The sequence below is a fragment of the Gorilla gorilla genome, chromosome 12 (genome assembly GCF_029281585.2).
Source record: "Gorilla gorilla gorilla isolate KB3781 chromosome 12, NHGRI_mGorGor1-v2.1_pri, whole genome shotgun sequence".
In the NCBI taxonomy this organism is placed as follows: Eukaryota; Metazoa; Chordata; class Mammalia; order Primates; family Hominidae; genus Gorilla; species Gorilla gorilla.
This window is the reverse complement of record NC_073236.2, coordinates 66,695,892-66,719,717: the sequence shown is the minus strand read 5'-3', so window position 1 is coordinate 66,719,717 and position 23,826 is coordinate 66,695,892. Positions and strand designations below refer to the sequence as shown.

General features: G+C 44.9%; 1 protein-coding gene across 8 annotated transcripts in view; it reads right to left on the bottom strand.

Annotated features, from left to right (window-relative positions):
* SFXN5 (sideroflexin 5) overlaps positions 1-23,826 on the bottom strand; it is a 130,300-nt gene that overhangs the window by 102,936 nt on the left and 3,538 nt on the right. For 6 of the 8 annotated variants that reach the window (XM_004029416.5, XM_019020922.4, XM_019020925.4 and 3 more), the window contains exon 2: positions 13,575-13,643. In XM_004029416.5, the coding sequence (XP_004029465.1) occupies positions 13,575-13,643 (69 nt within the window). Of the gene's footprint in view, positions 1-13,574; positions 13,644-14,144; positions 14,241-23,826 lie in introns of those variants that run through there. The other 2 variants (XM_019020932.4, XM_019020927.4) reach the window with 2 other exon arrangements.

Sequence of the window (23,826 nt, the reverse complement as noted above, 5' to 3'; positions counted from 1 at the left end):
GCAGGATACCCCGATAGAGGGGAATGGGGACAGAGGGACAAGGAAGAAAAAGAGGCACAAAAAGTAAAGCTGAGGAAGAGTCATCGGAAGCAAAACTCATCTCTTCTTGGAGAGACCAGGCCCTGTTCACAGGAGATATGGATAAGATTACCCCTCTGCATGTACACATACTAGAAACATGGGGGCCATCCCCTCTCTGAGAAAACTGGGGCCAAGAGGGAAAGGTACTTCCTTGCCCAAGGTCACAGAGGTGGTGAGTGACACCTAGAAATCCCAGGAAACCTCAACTCTAGTTCCAAGCCATTTCCATGAGACATCCACACAGAAGAACCTGCTGTACTCACGCCAGCAACCATCTCCCAAAGAAACCTCAGCAATGCCCAAAGCCCCCTCAGAACTGATGGCCTCTGAGGCAGGGCACCCCAAGTAAAAAAATAAACAGCCTCTTTTACTCTCAAAGCTGAGTCCAGCCTAACACAGAAAAAACGAACACACTTAGAGGAAGTAGGTACAGCTGAAACATGGGCCATTTCAGGCAAAGTAGAGAGTTTGGGAGCCCCAATGGTTATAGAACTAAAAGACTGTGGTGGGGGGTGGGGGTGGGGGGATGAACTGGCAGTGGGGCGTGCAGGATGGCAGGGAGGTTATGTTCCACCATGTCTTGATGGTTCAGTAGCTGACTGTTCTCACTGGGCCAATCTTGCACCACTGAGGGCAGGGCCGTGCATCCTTACCACAGCTTGACCATTACTAGAGTCGCCTCCAAGCAGTGGGTCTTGGAGGCCCAAGGTAATGGTTATGTGCAGGCAAAGTCCCAAGCCTTTCTCTTGTCTTCCCTCAGCCATCCCCAACTCCATGTTCCCACCCAGCAGTCCTGGAACCCCCAGGGTTCTACCTGTCTGTGCTGCGATGGGTCCTTGGCTCCCATCAGCCAGAAGCCCACCCTATGAGAGGCCCAAAGAAGGGGAACCAGGGACACGTCGCTTTCCCTGCCCTGACCTCTAGTTACCTTAGGAGGCCAAGTGAGGTAAACTGATGCAGTTCCAGCAGCATGACAGGCAGCCTATCCGTTCAGGAAAGAAACCGATCCACTTATCCCAAGAACTTTAAAAACAACCATGGCTTCCAGCCTGGCTACCCTACTCTTGGAATTTACTCTAAAAAGTAAACTTAGCAAAAACTAAAAGCGATATGTTGGCCGGGTGCAGCAGCTCACGCCTGTAATCCCAGCACTTCGGGAAGTTGAGGCAGGCAGATTACTTGAGGTCAGGAGTTCGAGACCAGCCTGGCCAACATGGTGAAACCCCATCTCTACTGAAAATACAAAACTTAGCCGGGCATGGTGGCACACACCTGTAGTCCCAGCTACTCGGGAGGCTCAGGCAGGAGAGTCACTTTAACCCGGAAAGTGAAGGCCACAGTGAACCGAGATCACGCCACTGCACTCCAGCCTGGGCAATAGAGTGAGACTCCATCTCAAAAAAAAAAAAAAAAAAGTAATATGTCTAAGGCTATTTTGTCCAGGAAAGCAAAAGATAGGAAACAACCTATCTGTTAGACCAAAAAGTCTAATGGGATGGTTATTTATGCCACAAAGCTTGATTTTTAAAAATAATAAAGACTTGGTGTAGTCCCAGCTACTTGTGAGGCTGAGGTGGGAGGATCTCGAGCCTGGGAGGCTAAGGCTGCAGTGAACCATGATCACTGCCACTGCACCCCAAAAACTATTTTTAAAGTTATAAAGACTTGGAAATGAATAGAATAAAAAAAAAGTGTATGTTCAGTGTCATAATTGCCAAAATGTATGCAGATGGACAAGAACTTGAAGTATCTAAGGGTACTGACAATGGGGATGTTTTAAATTTAAAAATTCCATCAAAGATTTTGAAGTTACACTATCCAGTGCTGTCTAAAATACATTTTTTTCTTTTTGGTTATTTTTTCCTTTTTTTTTTCCTACAATACATTTAAATGGACATCTCACTTGCTGCTATTGGGAATATAAATATAAAATCTTGGGCCAGGTGCGGTGGCTCACACCTGTAATCCCAGCACTTTGGGAGGCCAAGGCAGGTGGATCATGAGGTCAGGAGTTCAAGACCAGCCTGGACAACATGGTGAAACTCCATCTCTACTTAAAATACAAAAATTAGCTGGACGTGGTGGCAGGCACCTGTAATCCCAGCTACTCAGGAGGCTGAGGCAGAGAATTGCTTGAACTTGGGAGGCTGCAGTAAGCCAAGATCGCACCACTGCACTCCAGCCTGGGTGACAGAGTGAGAGTCCATCTCGTAAAAAAAAAATATATATATATATATATTATATATATATGTGTGTGTGTGTATGTATATATATGTGTGTATATATATGTGTATATATGTGTATATATGTATATATGTGTGTATATATGTGTGTATATATGTATATATATGTGTATATATATGTATATGTGTGTGTGTGTGTATATACATATAAAATCTTGGTACAGGTTGGTATAATTTGCAGGACAATGATATGGTTTGGCTGTGTCTCCACCAAAATCTCACCCTAAATTATAATAATCCCCCCATGTCAAGGGCAGGGCCAGGTGGAGATAATTGAATCATGGGGTAATTTCCCCCATACTGTTCTCATAGTAGTAAATAAGTCTCATTAGATCTGATGGTTTTATAAATCAGAGTTCCCCTGCACTAGCTCTCTTGCCTGCCGCCATGTAAGATGTGACTTTGCTCCTCATTCACCTTCTACCATGACTGTGAGGCCTCCACAGCCATGTGGAACTATGAGTCCATTAAACCTCTTTCCTTTATAATTACCCAGTCTTGAGTATGTCCTTATTAGCAGCGTGAGAACAGACTAATACAGTAAATGTGAAATATTTATCTAAAGTCTTTCATCTGGATATTCCTCTTCTAGAAATTTATCCAACGGAATTAAAGGAAAAACAGTGAGATTTCTTTAAGAGGATATTTATTGCAATATTATTTATGAAAAAGAAACCACCCAAATGGTCAACAAGAGTAAATAATTTATAGAATAACCATGTGATGAATTATTATGCAGTTAAACACATTTTAAAACATTTCATGACATGAAAAAATGCTCATATACTCATAGGTAAAAGTATATACTTCAGGTTATCATGCATACCATGGATATCCATTGCTATATAACCATGTATGACATCTATGTATCATGTATATACACATATCATGCATATGTGCATATGATTCCTTATATATATTTATATAGAGATATAGATACGTACATATTGTATCAGTCATCCCAGTTTTTTTTTGTTTGTTTTTGAGACAGAGTCTCTGTCACCCAGGCTGGAGTGCAGTGATGTGATCTCGGCTCACTGCAACCTCCACCTCCCGGGTTCAAAATTCTTGTGCCTCAGCCTCCCGAGTAGCTGGGATTACAGGCCTGTGCCACCACACCCAGCTAATTTTTGTATTTTTAGTAGAGACGAGGTTTCACCATGTTGCCCAAGCTGATCTCAAACTCCTGACCTCAGGTGATCCACCTGTCTCAGCCTTCCAAAGTACTGGGATTATAGGCATGACCCACTGCGCCCGGCCAGTCATCCCAATATTGCACACATACATGGACCAAAATGTTAATGGTGATTATTTCTAGCAGGTTAGATGATGAGCAGTTTTTATTTTCTTTAGACTTTTATATGTCTTCCAGTATTTAGGAACTACTACCAGTATCACACCACATCAGGAAGCACACAATGTCAGTTTCTTTTCAATTGTTACGGATGCTAAGTTTGGTCATCTGGCTAAAAGGTGTCCACTATTATAAGTAACATTGCAATTAATATCCTTGTATATAAATCTCACTGCACTTCTCTTAATTCCTTTGGATAAATTTCTGGAAGCGAGATTTCTGAATGAAAGACATTTTAAGGTTCTCCATTATAAAGGTACCCTTTCTTCTCCTTTGTAATTGCTAAGTAATCTGCAGGGTGATACTTTGAGAGCGAATGAGTATTCAGTTTCCCAAAAACGTTTTACTCTTTGGAAATAGTATTTATTAATGATCCTGGACAGAATCAGTTACTTCACTGAGAGTTACCAAAGGTAAAAAGAAGAGCTTCCCCATTCACATTTTTAGTATTACTATGTTATCTTACACTATTGTGCTGCTATAACAGAATGCCACAGACTAGATAATTTATAAAGAACAGAAATTTATTTCTCACAGTTCTGGAAGCTGGAAGTCCAAGATCAAGAACCAGCATTTGGTATCTGGTGAGGGCATCTTTCTGAGGGAAGGAAGGCTGTGTACTCAACAGAACAGAATGGCAAGAGGGCCAAACCCTGTGTGAAACCTCTTTTATTTTTTGAGATAGTGTCTTGCTCTGTCACCCAGACTGGAGTGCAGTGGCGTGATCACAGTTCACTGCAACCTCGACCTCCCAGGCTCAACCGATTCGAGTAGCTGGGACTATAGGTGCATGCCACGACACCCAGCTAATTTTTGAAAAATTTTTTTAAGAGTTGGGGTCTGGCCATGTTGCCCAGGCTGGTCTCAAACTCCTGGGCTCAAGTGATTCTTGAGCCTTAGCCTCCCAAAGTGCTGGGATTACAGCCGTGAGCCACCATACCCGGCCAGGCCTCTTTTACAAGGGCCTTAATTCCATTCATGAGGGAGGGACCCTCATGGCCTAATTGCCTCTTAAAGATCCCACCTCTTAATACTATCACATTTGCCATTAAGTTTCAACACCTGAATTTTGTATGGGACACATTTCAGCCATAGCATCTCACCCTGGCCCCCCAAAATTTATGTCCTTCTCACAAATATTCATTCCATCTCAGTAGCCCCAAAAGTCAGTCATTCCAGCAGCAACTCAAAAGTCTGAAGTCAGAGTCTCATCCAGAATCCTCTAAATTAGGTATGGATGAGACCCAAAGGTGTGATTCATCCTGAGGCAAATTTTCCTCCAGCTGTGAGCCTGTAAAATCAAACAAGGTACAATGGTGGGACAGGCACAAGACGAATATTTATCTTCCAAAAGGGAGAAATACGAAAAAAAAAAAAAAAAAAAAGGAGTACCAGGTCCTCAGTAAATCTAAAATCCAACAGGGCAAACAACATTCGATCTTGAGAATCATCTTTGATTCCATGTCCTGCCTTCCAGACACACTGGGGAAGGAGTTAGGCCCCCAAGGCCTTGGACAGCCCCACCCCCATGGCTTTGCCAGACAGCCATGCTTCAGCTCTCACACATTGAGGCTGCATTCCTGCGGCTTTCCCAGGCTGGTGCTGCATGCTGGTGGCTCTATTGTTCTGGGGTTGCAGAGACAGCCCTATCCCCACAATGCCACTAAGCATTCCCCTGGTGGAAACTGCAGTGGTTCCACCCCTGCAGCAACTCTCTTCCTGGGCCCCAAGGCTGTCTGCAACATTCTTTGAAATCTTGGTGGAGGTAGCGCCGCAGCCACAGCTCACACACACACACCTGCAGAGTTAGCACTACATGGATGCTGCCAAGGCTTACGCTTGTGCCCTCTGGAGCAGTGGCCCAAGCTGCACCTGGGTCTGCCTGAGCCACAGCTGGGGTGGCTGAGAAGCAATGTGCCAGAATACAGTGGGCAGAGACAAGGGGCAGTGAGCCCTGAAGTCCCATAGACACTCTACACGCCACCCTTAGAAACTTCTGCCCCTAAGGCCTTGGCACTCTGGGTCTGTGATGGATGTGGCAACCTCAAAGATCTGAAATGCCTTCAGGGGTCATTCTCGCATTGTCTTAATGAATAGCACCTGGCTTCCTTCTAGCCATACTAATCTCCTTATCAAATGGTCACTTGGCCACACTGCTGGTTTCTCCTAAACACAATTTTTAATTCTTTACATGGCCAGGCTAAGAATTTTCCAAATATGTATGCTCTGCTTCCCTTTTCATTATAAATTCTATTTTTGAATTGTTTCGCTCTTCTTACGTTTTACTATAAGCAGTTAAGAGAAGCCATGAAGCATCCTGAATGCTTTGCTGCTTAGAGATTTCTGCCACATACCCTAGTTCATTGCTGTCAAGCCCTGCGTTCCACGAAGTCCTAGGACACAGGCATAATTTGGCCAAGTTCTTTGTCACTGTAATAAGAATGGCCTTTCCCCCATTTCCAATACCTTGTTCCTCATTTCTGTTTCACACCTTATCAGAAGGGTCTTCACTGTCACTATCCCATAAGTTACTTCTAAAAGGAAGGAGGCTTTCCCACAGCTCTTCTCTTCTGAGCCCTCAATCTGAATTGCCTTTATTGCTCTGTTCATGGCAATGAGACTTTTTCCAGCACTTTTTTTTTTTTTTTTTTTTTTTGAGATGTAGTCTCACTCTGTCACCCAGGCTGGAGTGCAGTGGTGCAATCTCAGCTCACTGCAACCTCTGCTTCCCGGGTTCAAGCAATTCTCTGCCTCAGCCTCCCGAGTAGCTGGGATTAAAGGTGCCCATCACCATGCCTGGCTAATTTTTGTATTTTTAGTAGAGACGGGGTTTCACCATCTTGGCCAGGCTGGTCTTGAACTCCTGACCTTGTGATCCACCTGCCTCGGCCTCCCAAAGTGCTGGGATTACAGGCGTGAGCCACCGCCCCCAGCCTTCCAGCACTCATTTCAAAACCATTCCAACCTCTACCCTTTACTAAGCTCCAGAGCTGCTTCCACATTTTTAGGTATTTGTTATAGCAACACCCCACTTCTGTGGTATCAATTTCTGTTGTAGTCCGTCTGTGCTGCTATAACAGAATACCACAGGCGGGTAATTTACAAAGAACAGAAATTTATTTCTCACAGTTCTGGAGGCTGGAAGTCCAAGATCAAGGAAACAGCATTCAGTGTCTGGTGAGGTCTGCATCCTTCAGAGGGGAGAAATATTGTTTTCTCACAGGGAAGAAGGCAGAAAGGCAAGAGACCCTAGCAGCTGTGGGAAGCCTTTTTTATAAAGGTTTTAATCCCAGTCACAGCCTAACCATCTCGTAAAGGCCCCACCTCTTAATACTATCACATTCACCATTATGTATGGAGTGGACACATTCAAACCACAGCTTATGAACTCACGGATTTTTTTTTTAATTTAATGTGTTACAATCCATTGCTGTTTTTCTTAATGCTCAAATTGTCCCAATGCAGCCAGTGGACTTCCTTTCAAGCCAGTTCCTTTGTCTCCATCATTCTTTGAGCACTTCCTCGCTTTCTGTAGCAACACTTGCAGCCTCAGACCTGGAATCCACCATTTATCCAGGAAGCCCTCGTTCCTTTTTGTGGGTAGCAGTATTTAGAAACCAAGATCTGGGTGCTACGTGTGTTCATAGTTACTGTGGTGTCAAAAGTTCTAGGCCCTTTCAGAAAACAGAGCCAGAAAATTAGAAAATGTAAGAGAGAGAGAGAGAGTGTGTGTGTGTGTGTATGCGTGTGTGTGTGTGTGTGATGAGTGCATATTGGTACCTCCAATTCAAATACAACATCACATAGTTCTTTGTCTTTTCCCCTACTCTGTATTTGTATCTCTCATCTCCCACAGTGAAAATGCTGGTTCTCCACATCAGTATAATTATTTATTCTATCCTATAATATACCCCAAATAGTTTCAGATTGTGACACGAGTTCTAGTATTGAATTGTTGTTATTAATACTATTTCAGTTAGTTTTCTATGCCCTTCATGATGATAATCTGTCAGCCATTCATTTCCTTAAGTAATTACTGAATTCAGGATAGCAAATGCCTTCCATCTTCGGTCCATAATTAAGAGTAATTCAGATGTCGTACAGCCTTGTCTTTAGAGATCTAGACCTAATTCCCTGGCCTACAGAGAAGGCCAAAGATTTCTCCCTTTTGCTTCTGCAAGCTCCTGGTAGTTTCCTTCATTGAAAATAATTCTGCACACACTGCACCCTGGCAAGGAGACTCATAGCCCTTCAAGATTCCCCCACATGGCCAGACACAGTGGCTCATGCCTGTAATCCCAGCACTCTGGGAGGCCAAGGCGGGCAGATCACTTGAGGTCAGGAGTTCAAGACCAGCCTGGCCAACATGGCAAAACCCCATCTCTACAAAAATACAAAAATTATCCGAGCATGGTGGCATGCACTTGTAGTCCCAGCTACTCAGGAGGCTGAAGCACGAGAATTGCTTGAGCCCAGGAGGCAGAGGCTGCAGTGAGCCAAGATGCCACCGCACTCCAGCCTGGGCAACAGAGTAAGACTCTGCCTCGAAAAAAAAAAAAGAAAAAAAAAATCCCCCAAATAATCTCTTGCAGAGATTTCACAAACCAGGCATATTTTGCTGACAACTTCCCAGGAATTATGGTAGAAGGAATAACAGCGCAAATTCACAGCTCTCACAAACACAGTCAGCATCACTGATCTCAAAAGAGCCCCCAGCCACACCTCACTGTGGCATTTCTTTATTGGTCTTTCAGCTCATCTCAGTATCATGCTCTCCTTCCCGCTGTTTTTTTCCTCCTCTTCCTTCCCTCTCCTTTCTCCATTTAGGATCAAAATGCACCATTCTTCTCCTCTGTCAAGCAGGGCAACCTCCTCCTCTGAAGCTTTGTTCAAGGCATTCTTAGAACAAAGACAGCCTTCTTCCTAAGAAAAATTACAGTGAATAAAATTTCCTCTGCCTTATTACACATACAAGGGTTGGGATCTTTTTAAAGTGAGGTCATTTATAAACTACAAAGAAGTACCTGCAAAATTCCCTCAAGAGGAGTTTCTCCATTGGTTCAGCTAATGTCCCTCAGAACCAGGTCACCAGATGGCTCAAGCTGCCTAGGATCTTTCTACTTCTGGACCCCCCAGCTTCCAGAGCCACCTCCTCAAGTCCTCACGACCTCTACTGTTCTCTCTTCATCGCAGACAAATGAGCTCATCCAAATTTCCTCCAGCTAAGCAGCAACCACCCCGTGCTCCCTCCCATGACACCAGCCAAGGGCCTTGGGAGGAAAACAGTATTTATGAGCCATGGTCTGTGGACTGACTCCAGCATTGAGGGGGAGCCTGGCCCTCCCAGTGCCCCACAGCTCATCGGGAGGGACTCAGAGGACTCTAATTTCCCATTGCATTGATGGAGATGACCTTGCTAAATAACCTGCCTAGACGAGAGCCAATGAGGAGTATGGCCACTATCTTGCTAGCCCAGAGGTCCCATTCATGGCCCTTCCAGAGTTTGTGGAGCCTAGAAGATCTTCTGTTGGCAGAAGCTTTCAAAAAGGCCAGCAGGTAGCCCTGGAAACAATCCCCAACTGGGGTACAGTGGGGAGGAGAAGTGCAGATCTTTCTACAAAGTCTATCTGAATCTCTGATGACAGAAAGGAACACTGAAATTTGAAAAATACTCTAAAATTGGAGTTGCCTTCATTATTTTCTAGTCAGTAAATATTTAAGTTGCCTTGATATTTAAATTAATAGTTTTTTTTAAGTATGAAATTTAGAAAATTTACTCATAGGAGAAATGGGCCAAAAATGTACAAGAATGTTGGGGTCTTTCAAAATGCAAGAGTTGAAGAATAAAATTGTGGTACAAGGAGGAGAGTAGTGAAATGAAATGATCCGAGAATGGGAGGAGGAGGGACTGGGAAAAGGGAGGGGGGACCCTCCTGGCACAGGCAGCATGCTACCCTGTAGCTACTCATCCATCACCAAAGCCCCTGCCTGTTCATGGTAATCTGGCAAGCAATGAAATACCTCCCTGCTTCCCACGTCTCCCTCTACCATGTCTCAATATGCCTTGAAGTCCACCATTAGCACCTCTATCCTTTAAGTCTCAGCTGACTCCTCCATCAAATAGGTGGCACTTATGTTGGGATTTTAGGACTGCAAATGTGTCTAGTTTTGCAGTTCTGGAACTTTCTAGAATCACACATTAGGTGGGCTAGATAAGTAGTTTCTCTAGTTTTGTGCTCTTGCAACTTTTTATGTAATTGCATTGATTATTCCTTGATTACTTCTTAGGAGAATCCAGACAGAACCCAGGTAAGCTACTAAAATACCTATGCCCTTTGTCCTTCTGAGATGCAGTAGGAAACCACCTGTCAGGGTAATTCCCACATTTCATGTTACTGGGCTGCTCCCCTGGACATGAGGGGGGATGGTTCTAGGCCCAGGTGCCCAGCAAGCCTTGTGCTCCTTTCTATCATGGCTTTTCTCTCCCAGAGCTGGTCAACTCCAGGGCTTAAAGCAAGTAAGCCAATGTCAGCACAGAGAAGATGTGCAGTGAAGTGCTGCCCACGTGACGGCCAGGGCCAAAGCTCAGGCCTTCTGCCGTGTAATCTTGGGCAAGTTCCCTAAACTCAAGTTATTTGAACAGGAATGCAAATGGGGTGAGAATAAGGGTCTGGAGACAAGGGTCCCCGGGTTCATACCCTGGCTCCATCACTTGCCAGCACCATATGCATGAGGCTTAACTTCCAGTCTGTCCTTTTCTTTGTCTGTAAAATGGAACTTATAATAGCATCCACATCTTAGGGCTGCTTTGAGTTAATCTGATAAGTTAATGCATGTAAAATGCTTACAAATTGCCTTGTTCATAGTACTTAGTAAATATTTGACATTTTAGGCCGGGCACGGTGACTCCCGCCTATAATCCCAGCAATTTGGTAGGCTGAGAAGGGTGGATTTCTTTTTTTTCTTTTTTTTTTTTTTTTTTTTGAGACACAGTCTCGCTCTGTTGCCCAGGCTGGAGCACAGTGGCACGATCTCAGCACAGTGGCACGATCTCGCCTCACTGCAAGCTCCACCTCCCAAGTTCACGCCATTCTCCTGCCTCAGCTTCCCGAGTAGCTGGGACTACAGACACCCACTACCACGCCTGGCTAATTTTTTTCTATTTTCAGTAGAGACCGGGTTTCACCATGTTAGCCAGGATGGTCTCAATCTCCTGACCTCGTTATCTGCCCGCCTTGGCCTCCCAAAGTGCCGGGATTACAGGCGTCAGCCACCGGGCCAGTGAATGTCTTGAGGCCAGGAGTTTGAGACAAGCTGGCCAACATGGTGAAACCCAGTCTCTGCTAAAATACAAAAATTAGCCACGTGTGATGATGCATGCCTGTAATACCAGCTACTCGGGAGGCTGAGTCACGAGAATCACTTGAACCTGGGAAGTGGAGGCTGCAATGAGCTGAGAATATGCCACTGTACTCCAGCCTGGGCAACAGAGCAAGACCCTATCTCAAAAAATAAATAAATAAAAATAAATAATATTTGACATTTTATATGTACATATATTCCTACATACATTTGTAAATACATATAAAAAGTCCGTCAAATTAGCCTGTTGTGGTGGCAGGTGCCTGTAATCCCAGCGAATTTGGAGGCTGAGGCAGAAGAATCACTTGAACCTGGGAGGCGGAGGTTGCAGTGAGCTGAGATCGTGCCATTACACTCCAGCCTGGGGGACAAGAGCGAGACTCTGTCTCAAAAAAAAAAAGTATGTCAAGGCCAGGCGCAGTGGCTTATGCCTGTAACCCCAGCATTTTGGGAGGCTGAGGTGGGTGGATCACCTGAGGTTGAGAGTTCAAGACCAGCCTGACCAACATGGAGAAACCCCATCTCTACTAAAAATACAAAATTAGCCGGGCATGGTGGCGCACACCTGTGATCCCAGCTACTTCGAAGGCTGAGGCAGGAGAATCGCTTGAACCTGGGAGGCAGAGGTTGCGGTGAGCTGGGATCACACCATTGCACTCCCATCTGGGCAACAAGAGCAAAACTCCGTCTCAAAAAAAAACAAAAAACAAAAAACAAAAAGTCTGTCAAGACATACTTCTTAGAATGGCTGAAATAAAAAAAGATTTTTAAATTTGACAATAGCAAGTGTTGGTGAGGAAGTGGAGCAACTGGAACTCTCATACACTGCTGATGGAAATGTAAAATGTACAACCCTTTGAACAACAGTTTGGCAGTTTCTGATAAAGTTAAACATATATTTATCACACTTATCATAGGATCCAGCAATCCCATTCTTATTCCTTCAAGAGAAATGAAAGCATACATCCACACAAAGAATGTTCATATAGTTTTATTCATAATAGCCAAAAAACTGGAAAGAATCCAGGTGTTTATCAACAAGTGAATGGATAAACAAATTCTGGAACATCCTTTCAATGGGACACTACTGAGCAGTAAGAAGGGATTAACTACTAATACATGCAATGACACAAATGAATCCCAAAAGCATTTTTTTTTTTAAAAGATAGGGTCTCACTCTGTTACTCAGGCTGGAGTGCAGTGGTACAATCATGGTTCACTGCAGCCTCAACTTCTCAGGCTCAAGCGATCCTCCCACCTGAGTCTCTCGAGTAGCTGGGACTACAAGCATGCACCACCACACTCGGATAATTTTTTAAAATTTTGTAGAGACAGGTCTCACTGTGTTGCCCAGGCAGGTCTCACTATGTTGCCCAGGAGGATAACTCCTGCCTCGGCCTCCCAAAGTGATGAGATTACAGGTGTGAGCCATTGCACCCAGCCTCAAAAGCATTGTGTTAAGGTAAAGAAGCCAGATACAGAAGCCTGCATACTGTAGGATTCCATTTATATGACATTCTGGAAACAGCAAAACAACAGAAACAGAAAGCAGATGATTGGTTGACAGGGGGTGAAGACAGGGAGGAATTGATTATAAAGAGGTATGAGAGAACATGTAGGGTTATGAAAATGCTTCACATCTTGATTGCCCATATGGTTTGCTTCTGGGTCCCCACCCAAACCTCATCTCAAATTGTAAACCCCATAATCCCCACATGTTGAGAGAGGACATGGTGGGAGGTGATTGAATGATGGGGATGGTTCCCCCATGCTGTTCTCATGATAGTGAGTTCCCATGAGATCTGATGGTTTTATAAGTGCTCAGAAGCTCCTCCTCCATTCCTCTCTCTCCTGCCACCTTGTGAAGAAGGTGCCTGCTTCCCCTTCCACCATATCATTTCCTAAGGCCTCCCCAGCCATGAGGAACTGTGAGACAATTAAACCACTTTTTTTATTAATTACCCAGTCTCGGGAATTTCTTTATAGCAGTATGAGACCAGCCTAATACAACTGTGATGGTGGATACACGACTGAATATGGCTGTCAAAACTTAAAGAACTGCACACATAAGAAAGGTAAATTATACCTTAATAACCTGATGTTAAAAGCCATTAACAGCTATTACCTATAAGAGGAGGGAACTAAGTAGGGAGGACGATTAAAGGATACTTTTTTCTACTTAAACATATTTGTACTGTTTGAACTTTTCTAATGAGCAAATAACTTATGTACTTGATAATAATTTCTTGAAAGTTTTAAAGAATAACAATAGTATCTATCTTAAAGGGGTGTTGTGAGATCCAAATGATATAATGTAAAAAGCATACAGCACAATGTATGAACTCAGATACAGACAGACACACAGATACATAAACAGACAGCTACAGGTAGAGAGAATTTGTTACCTTCCTCTCACCTCTCACCTCCCCTACTCTCTTCACTCCCCCATCCTCACCCTCCCTTAATGACCCACATATTCTGAAATGACAAGGTACAAAGGCCCAAGGGCCACTGAGGTGACAGCCATGACTTACCTCAGTGACAAAGAGTGTGCGAGGGTCGATGATATCCAAGAAGTGCCTGAAGCGGCCATAGAAGGACGTCTGAAGAAGAGGATGAGAGAGAAGAGTGAATGGATCAGCTGCTGCACACCCTTCTCCAGACACTGGAGAGCCCCACCCTTTATGATTGGGGTCCCCCGGTCCCCAAGACTCCTCGCGTGGGTGATAAATGCCAATGAGGCCTCAGAAATCTAAGGACAGCTTTCCTGGGGCTGAGAGTTTTCCAAAGTCAACTCAGAGAGACCACTGAGATACTCAAGGACAGGCCCATCTGCTCTTCCAGGTGACTTCCATTTTCCCCTCTCTCTCCCAATGCCCCGAGATCTATTCTGAGCCTATTAAAAGCTCCCAAGCATCCCTAGACATGTAGGCTGAAGGTGAGGCCTGGTCCCCAGCCCTCTCCCAGCCTCCCTCCCTGCCTTGCTCAGGACCTTGAGTGACAGAGCATCCTGCCTACCCCCCACAGGGTCCCTCCCCAAGGTCCAGCTCTGCCTCCAGGGGGGATCCCCAAGGGCAGCTCAAGCCTAAAAGCACTGAGCTCACAATCCTCAGGCCCTCCTTCACCCAGAGCCCTGTAGCTGCTGAGGTGCAGGACAAGGGGCAGCTCCCCCAACCTTGCCCCAGAGCAGGGGCCGTGGAAAAGGAGGGCTTTATGCTAAGCGCAGCCACAGGCATTGGAGCACAATGAAAGGAAACCAAGCAACCCGGCTGCTGGGCCTTCTGCCCTGGGGACTAAGCCAGCTGGGCAAAGCTGAGCTCAAGGGGAAGACAGAGAGTGCCAAGCTCGGGGATGAAGGGGAAGCTGCAATCGCTGGGGTTCATGCCTCACTACACTCCGGGCTCTGCCCCAAATTCCTCCCTGGAGCCCCACAACTCTCCAAGCACCATCCTTTGCACAGTGGAGGAAACAGAAGCCTCCACATTCCCTCCCCTTATTTAGTAGGACACCAGACCCTGCAGCCAATTCCTGTTCCTTTCCCTTCCCAATAAAGACCCTGCAATAGGCTCCAGGTCACCTCAAAGTCCCCCCACACACCAGTTCTCATCCCACCTCCATTTCTCTCCCACCATGGCACCCCTGCATGAAGCAACCTCTAACCCCTAATGCCACCGCTACCCAGGTGCTGTCTCTCACAAACCAGATCAAGCTTCAGTCCATTCCTAACAGAAACAGCTGCCTCTCTAACCTCTTATAATCCACACAGCCCAGACCATTTCCCCATTAAAGACATACATAAGGGAGGCTCACAATGCTGTCCTGGCAAAATTTCACCTCTAAGAATGTAGTCTAAGGAAACAATCCAAGATGTTCAAAGATCTGGTCAGGTGCACATACCAAGGATATTCACTGCTGCATTATTTACAAAGGTGGATGGTTAAATAAATGATGGTCCATTCATATGACTGAATACTATGCAGCCTTTAAAACTATGTTTTCAAACATTTATGACATGGAATAATGCTTAAAATTTTATGAAATGCATATAAGCAGTGTGATTCCAACTCAATAAACAAGGGGATAAACAGAGCTAGACAGATACTAAGTGAAAAGCAAAAAGACCAAATGACATCCAGATCCTGGTCCACTAACAGAGACCAGGGTTCCTTAGGAAAGGAGCGGATTCAAAGGCTGGGGTAGGGAGGGTACAAGATGAAACTGGTACATTTTGTTGCACCAGAAAGTAATGAAGTCTTACCCCCCAAAAATGATGGGGACATGTTAAAAGGATCAACAAAGGGCAGGTGGGACACTGTGTTCTTCCAAATGTGATTCCCCGAGAAGTCCACAGCATCACTCACATAATATTCCAAAGGGACTAAATAAATCTAATCACAAGAAAACAAAACAAACCCACACTGACGGACATTCCATAAATTAATTGGTTTTGATCATCAAATATGCCAATGTCATAAAGACAAAGAAAGAGTGGGAATGAGACTGTTCCACATTAAAGAAACTAAAGAGACAACTAGATGCACTGTGTAACTCGGGATTGGATCCTGGCGTAGAGGGGGGAATGCTCTCAAGAGCATTACTGAGGCAAGTGACAAAAGTGGAATATGGACCATAGGTTAATAAAAGTGTTGTATCCATGTTAAGTCTCCTGAATATAATTACTACACTGCGGTTATATAAGAGAATGTCCTTGTTCTTCTTTTTTTTTTTTTTTTTTTAAGACAGGGTCTAACTCTGTTGCCCAGGCTGGAGTGCAGTGGCACGATCTCAGCTCACTGCAACCTCTGCCTCCCGAGTTAGCAATTCTCCTGCCTCAGCCTCCCGAGTAGCTGTGACTACAGGCCAGTGACACCACGCCCGGCTTATTTTTTTTGTATTTTTAGTTGAGACGGGGTTTCACCATGTTAGCCAGGATGGTCTCGATCTCCTGACCTCATGATCTGCCCACCTCGGGCTCCCAAAGTGCTGGGATTACAGGCATGAGCCACCGCGCCTGGCCAAGAATGTCCTTGTTCTTAAAAGATATATGCTGGACCGGGCGTGGTGGCTCATGCCTGTAATCCCAGCACTCTGGGAGACCAAGGCAGGCAGATCACCTGAGGTCAGGGGTTCAAGACCAGCCTGGCCAACATGGTGAAACCCCGTCCATACTAAAAATATAAAAATTAGCCAGGTGTGGTAGTGCAATCCCAGCTACTTGGGAGGCTGAAGAAGGAGAATCGCTTGAACCTAGGAGGTGGAGGTTGCAGCGAGCAGAGATCGCGCCACTGCACTGCAGCCTAGGCGACAGAGCAAGACTCTGACTCAAAAAAAAAAAAAAAAAAAGTCACATACTCTGATGTATTAGGAGATGAATGAATACAACCTATTCGTAAATAGTTGAAGAAAAATAACATGTGTAAAAATACAGGGCAGCCATAAAACCTGGAAATGTAGATACTATAACTGAATGCAGATTGAAGATGTCCTAATGATACCATGTATATTTGCTATCTTTTCAGACTTTATGATTACCTGTAGACAAAGAGAATAATAAAGGAAATGTGATAAGATGTTAAAAATTGGTAGATCTAGGCAAATAGGGAAGTTTTCCTTATTCTTGCAACCTTTCTGTAAGACTAAAAGTGTTTCAAAATAAAAAGGTAAAAATTATATTTTCAAAAAAGCTAGATGAAAATATACTAAAATGCTAATAGAGATTGCCTCTGGGTAATAGGCATATGTATGATTTATATTTCCAGATCTTTAAATTGCTTTTGAAATTAAAAAAATCAATATTATACCTAATATACAGAAATGATATTACATTTAAAAATACATATTTAGAGTAAAATGCAAGCCAGTCACAGTGGCTTGCTCCTATAATCCCAGCTACTTGGGAGGCTGAAGTGATAGGATCACTTGAGCCCAGGAGTTTGAGATCAGCCTGGGCAACACAGTGAAACCCCATCTCTAAAAAAAATTTTAAAAATTAGCCAGGCATGGTGGTATACACCTGTAGTCCCAGCTACTTAGGAGGCTGAGGTAGGAGAACCACTTCAGCCCAGGAGTTCGAGGCTGCAGTGAGCTATGATCATGCCACTGCACTCCAGCCTGGGTGACAGAGTGAGAGCCTGTCTCCAAAAATAAAATAAAGTAAAACATGAACTGATATTTTAAGTATTATACTTGATTAAGAGCTCCTGAAGGACATGGGCTATTGAATGTTCCTTCCTTATCCTCCCTGGCTCGAAGTCTCCTTACATATCTGGAAGGAAGGGTCTTCTGCCACAGGAATCCATGAGTTGGGCTGATGAGCAGCCAATGGCCTCAAGGCTTCTGGGTGGGGTAGAGCCGGGCTGGGCTTTGAAGGGAGGGCAGGATTAGGAAAGGGTAACAGTATGGCAGCTAGTGGTCCAAGGAGGAAAGAGGATGAGCAGGGGAAGAGGAGAGAACCTGGAAGTAGAATGGCCTGAGTGAAGCAACTTCTTGAAGATGGTCCAGCAGAAACTTCAGCCTTCGACTTGTCCTATGGTCCAGCACTGTCTTCATCCTGTCCCAGCCCTGCCAGCCTTCTTGTGTCACTTTCGACCACAGCTACTGGGGGAGACTCCCAGATAAGGCATTTTGCTCCACAGACACCTACAAACTCCTAATGAGCTAGGCTCAGGGGACAGACACCAAATGAACAAGCCCTCAAAGAGCTCACAGCCCATCAAGACAGGCTAATAACTATAAACAAGTAACTACAAAACACTGATCAGAGTTTAAATGAAGCATCGCAAAGTATACTGGGGACACACAGAGGTCTTCCTATGTCTTCCTAGTTTAAGTCAAGGAGGTGTCCCAGAGGAGCTGGGACCAAGGGATGGATGAGTTTACCTAGCAGAGGAGGGTATATGCAAGAGGATGAAAGCATAAAGCTTAGGATCAGAAGCTGCACCAGACTCCGGTGGTCTCTTCATTCATTCATCATTCAACCCACTACCGAGGATCTACTGTGTGCCCAGCACTGTGCTAGGTCCTGGAGGTAGCAAGGCTGACCGAATGTGGGGAAATGAGGAAGAGCAGCCACAGATGATGCCTCACTTTCTAGTGAGACATGAATGTTTGTTAACCAGAATAGGGACAGCAAGAAGCATACTGATTAAGTGGAAAGAAGAAAAAAAACTCTGTATTGGTCATATCAGTCTGAGATATTTAAAGGGCCTTCCAGATATAATTTTTCAGCAAACATTTGGACTGAGATTCAAGAAAGAGACTCTGAATTGGAAATGTCAGGTACAGATTGCCCTAAGACCCCCACCCCACCCACTATAGAGACAAACCTATAGTCTGACCAAGTCAGATTTACTGACTCACTCAACAAAGAAAAGCACCACAGCAGAGGAATTATGGGGTGCCTTGCCAAACAAAGAAAAATATTTAGTATATAATTTAAGGAAGATAGAGTAAAATGTAAATGAAGCAGTGCTTCAATAGGCTCCAAGCAAAGCAAGACTGTGTGAAAAGGAGTCATCATAGGTCTGGACCAACCACTCAGGGTCTTGTTTCCTTAAAAACTATAAAGTTAAGATTAATGAGAAATGTTGTGACCAGAAACCCCTTATCTGCAGCTATGGGTTGATTCTCCGAGGCAAAGTGACTTAGACCTGCCAATCAAGAGGTAGATGGTTCATTCCTAATGATATGACTTAAACAGCAAAGTTCCTGGCAGTCTAGGACCTTATAGAGTGAGACATGAGTATGAAAGAGGTGGTTACTGGAAGAAGGTTGTTCGATACTTTATAGATCCTGTGGGTCCTCGTGAGAAACATTGTTTCTTTGCAGCTGGCTCTGTGTCTGTCCTCCCTGTCTGATGAATGGCAAGGAAGGTTTTACTTTCTCAGTCTCAGTTCATTTTTATTTTCTCAATAGTTCAAAATGTATAGCCTCCCTCCCAAATTCAGTTCCCATCTTTTACCCCCTCCCTCCCAAATTCAGCTCCCATCTTTACCCAATCGCACAATCGGTGGATGTTTTTCCTCCCCTTTTTCTTTACTGGAAGAATGAGTCAGCCAAGTGATTCCTTCTCTTTCCCTTCACAAGAAAGGTGAGTCAGCTAATTCTCAGCAGGAGCCAGGGCCTACAGCAGCAGCTGCCTTCCCACCTCCACCAGCCAGCTCTCTCCCATCTGCAAGCCCCCCAGGGAAGAGCAGGCCTTGGGAGCAGCAGCAGAGGGCAAAGATCCCAGAAGAAGCTGACACCGCCCCGCAACTACACACACCAGACCTCCAAATCACTGCTCTTCGATTAGGAATAATATACTCGCTGAACCTACAGCCCAAAGCAGAAAGGCTGGGCCAGCCCAGTAGTCCTGAATCAGCTGCACCCTGAACCACCTGGGTACTTCAAAAACCAGGCCATACACCCAGGGATTCTGATTCTATTGCTCTGGGGGTGGCCTCCAGGCATCAGTGTCTATTTTAAAACCTGCCCAGTGTGACTCTTGGAAATTATGACCCCTCTCCAGTGCACAAACCAGCCCAGGAGCAGCACTAGAAAAAACTCACTGTCTCGCCTATAGGAAGTAAATGATTAAAATACATAACCACCTGCAAGGTACTGTGATTTTAGAACTTTATTTCAAGCAAACTATGAGACATTTCCCCCCTGCCTCCCAACTCTCAGCCCACACAAATCTCCCAACCTTGAAGTGAAGAAAGCATTTGTCTGCCCAGCAAGCTCTCCATACCCCAGAGGGAGCCCTGTGCAACCAGCCTGCTCTGCCCCACTAGGCCTTGGTCCCCAGCACACTCATACCCCCAGTCATCTCAGCAGATAAGTGAGACTTCCAAAGGAGCAAGGAATTTTTGTTTTATTTTTGACACAGAGTCTCACTTTGTCACCCAGGCTGGAGTGCAGTGGCACGATCATAGCTCACTACAACCTCCACTTCCTGGACTCGGGTGATTCTCCCACCTCACCCTCTAGAGTGGCTGGGACTACAAGTATGTGTCACCACCCCTGGATAATTTTTATATTTTTTGTAGAGACGGGGTTTCACCTTGTTGCCTGGACTGGTCTCAAACTTCTGGGATCAAGCAATCTGCCCACCTTGGCCTCTCAAAGTGCTGGCATTACAAGCATGAGCCACCACACCTCGCCAGAAGTTGTTAAAAAACTTCTTTCCTTCTTTCTTTTTTGAGACAGGGTCTCTGTTGCCCAGCTGGAGTGCAGTTGTGTGATCACAGCTCACTGCAGCCTCAGACTTCTGGACTCAAGGGATCCTCCTGCCCCAGCCTCCCAAGTAGGTGGGACTACAGGTGCATGCTACCACGCCAAGCTAGTTTTTCAATTTTTTGTAGACATGGGGTCTCACTATGTTGTCCAGGCTGGCCTCAAGCTCCTGGCCTCAAGCAATCCTCCTGCCTTGGCCTCTCGAAGTGCTGGGATTATAGGCATGAGCCAACTGCACCTGGACAACAATTTTTTTTTTTTTTTTTGAGATAGAGTTTCGTTCTTGTTGCCCAGGCTGGAGTGCAATGGTGCAATCTCGGCTCACTGCAACCTCTGCCTCCCGGGTTCAAGCAATTCTCCTGCTTCAGCCTCCTGAGTAGCTGGGATTATAGGCGCCTGCCACCATGCTCAGATAATTTTTGTATTTTGTAGAGACAGGGTTCTGCCATGTTGGCCAGGCTGGTCTTGAACTCCTGACCTCAAGTGATCTGCCCGCCTTGGCCTCCCAGAGTGCTGGGATTACAGGCATGAGTCACTGTGCCTGGCCACGTGGGGGAATCTTGAAGGGCTACTTTTTGTATTTTTTAGTAGAGACAGGTTTCACCATGTTGGCCAGGCTGATCTCGAACTCCTGTCATCAAGTGATCTGCCCGCCTTAGCCTCCCAAAGTGCTGGGATTACAAGCATGAGCCACCGCGCCTGGTCCTGGACAACAATTTATTTACAGATGGACTGAAACACAAATGGGAGAAAGTATGTGTGTTTGTTTCCTGTCCTGGGGCCCCAACATGGCAAACATGGTGTCTGGGCCGGAAGGAAAAACAGTGAGTTCAGGAGAGGAAATGACCGGAAAAGGAAGAGGAAAGGAAGCAAAGCAGGTCTCAGAGGTTCCCTGGGTGCTGTGCTGTCATCTCCTCCCTTTCACTAGGCAGCTGGAGTAGTGGTTAAATGCATAGACTTTAAGTTTACAGGAGAAACAAGGGATAAAGGAACATGCTAACCACTACCACAGAGATGCCATCAGCAACATTGAGAAGGTGGGGAATTCTACAGGGACGAACAACTGTTTCTTCAATAGGAAGGGAAAAGAGGAAGATAGAACTAACAGATTAAAAGATACAAAAGAGGCCGGGTGTGGTAGCTCACGCCTGTAACCCCAGCACTTTGGGAGGCCGAGGCGGGTGGATCACCTGAGGTCAGGAGTTTGAGACCAGCCTGGCCAACATGGTGAAACCCCATCTCTACTAAAAATACAAAAATTAGCAAGGCATGGTGGCATGCGCCTGTAATCCCAGCTACTCAGGAGGCTAAGGCAGGAGAATCACTTGAACCCGGGAGGCGGAGGTTGCAGTGAGCTGACATCATGCCACTGCACTCCAGCCTGGGCGACAGAGAGACACTCTGTCTCCAAAAAAAAAAAAAAAAAAGATACAAAAGAGAAATACCCAAAGGTAATAATATGTGGGACTTATGGTATCCTGATTCAAACAAATCAACTACAAATAAATTAAGTGATGGTCAGGGAAATATGAATAGCGACTGGTTACTTGATGATATTAAGAATTAATGGGCCAGGCATGGTGGCTCATGCCTGTAAATCCCAGTACTTTGGGAGGGCAAGGCAGAAGAATCATTAGAGGCCAGGGGTTTGATACCAGCCTCGGCAAAATAGCAAGACACCTGTCTCTACAAAAAAAAAAGAAAAGAAAAGAAAAGAAAACACAGAAAGAAAACAAACAAAAAATACATATAGCCACGCATGGTGGCACACCCCTGTAGTTCCAGCTACTCTGGAGGTAGAGGCCAGAGGATTGCTTGAGCCCAGGCGCTCAAGGCTGCAGTGAGCCATTAATTACTGTTCTACTGTACTCTATTGTGGGTGACAGACAGAAACCCTGTCTCTAAAAAAAAGAAAAAACAAATAATGATTTTAGGTGTGTTAAGGACATGGTTATGTTAAACAAATCAAAAAACCCTCCAATATCATGTGATAAAGAGAGCACTTCACCTCTGTGATATTCTTACCTCAAAACCCATAACTCTGGTATACCCAAAAGAAAGACATTAGGCAACCCAAGTTGAGGGACACTCTATAAAATATCTTCCAAAATTGTCAAGGTCATCAAAAACAAGCAAAGTCTGAGAAACTATCCCAGGTACTATGACTGCCACAGACCAGAGGAGGCTAAAGAGACATGATGACTAAATGTAACATGTTCCTGGATGGGATCCTGGGACAGAAGGGAGACATTAGTGTAAAAAAAGTAGTAAAATTCAATGAAGTCTGGAGTGTAGTTAACGATAATGTACCAATGTTAGTTTCTTAGTTTTGAAAAATGTACTGTGGCAATGCAAGACGATAACAGAGGACAATGGGTGAGGGCTAGTCAGGAATTGTTTGTTGTCTTTTGACTTCTCTAAAATTATTCCAAAATAAAAAAATTTTTAAAAAGCTAACCAAAGAGTCCTTATTTTTTAGAGATACCTACTAGTGGGTTCAATGAAATGATGGGATGTTTGGGCTTTGCTTCAGAGTAATTCATTGATTGGGTTGTGGGGGGTGGGTGCATAGATGAAACAAGGCCGGCTTTAAGTTGGCAACTGTTGAAGCTGGATGATGGGTGCATAGGGGTTTACTGACAACTGTCTCCAGATTAGTATGTTTGTAAACTTCCATAATAAAAAGTTGACAACAAACAAACAAACAAACATGAACTCTGGAGACAGACTGCCTGGGAAGTTACTTAATCTGTTTGTGTGCTGTAGTTTTCTTACCCATAAATTGGAGATCATTGCACCTGCCTCACAGGGTTGTTGTGAAAATTCAGTAAGTCAATACACAAAAAGGCTGGAATGATGCTTGGCTATCGTCACCATCTTACAGGGAGAAAGATGGTCACAGACCACCAACACTCATCACCCTTTCTTTACACTCTGACCCTCCACACCCTCCACCCTCTTTCTGCCCGTCCTCTTGCACAGGGAGACCCTTGAGGGAATAAAGAGGAGTTCTAGAGCGACTCCAGGGAATAAGAAAAGACCTTGGTAACAAATCCTGCAGAAAGCAGTGAGATTAATTGGGGAATAAGGGTCATGTCCCTGGCATGGGTGCTGGGAATGAACCCTGGATTATCAACCACCTTGAAGCAGGCTTCTGTCAGGCCAGCACAAGGTACTATGAGCATATATATTACACAACTATTACATGCCAGGGCAGGACACAGAGATGTGGGCTGGGCCCTAAAGGAGCTCATCAACCCACTACATACGTAGCCAACCTTTGTGTCTTTAGACTCACCTCCTTAGAGACACCCCAACTCTGGGATGTCTCAGCACTGATGAACCTTACACTGTCAAACATGCCACCACTTGCAATTTTGTAAGATCCCTAAGGGACAATTTGGAGAAAAGTTGGTCCACCTCCCCAGTCACAACCTTACAAGTCAATTTAATTCAAGTCCGCAAAGCCCTACTGAATTGTCTCCAGGATATTCATGTATATAACAAATCTTCATTAAGCACCTCTTAACTGCCAGGCACTGTGCTGAGCCTTGGAGAGTCAACAGGGAG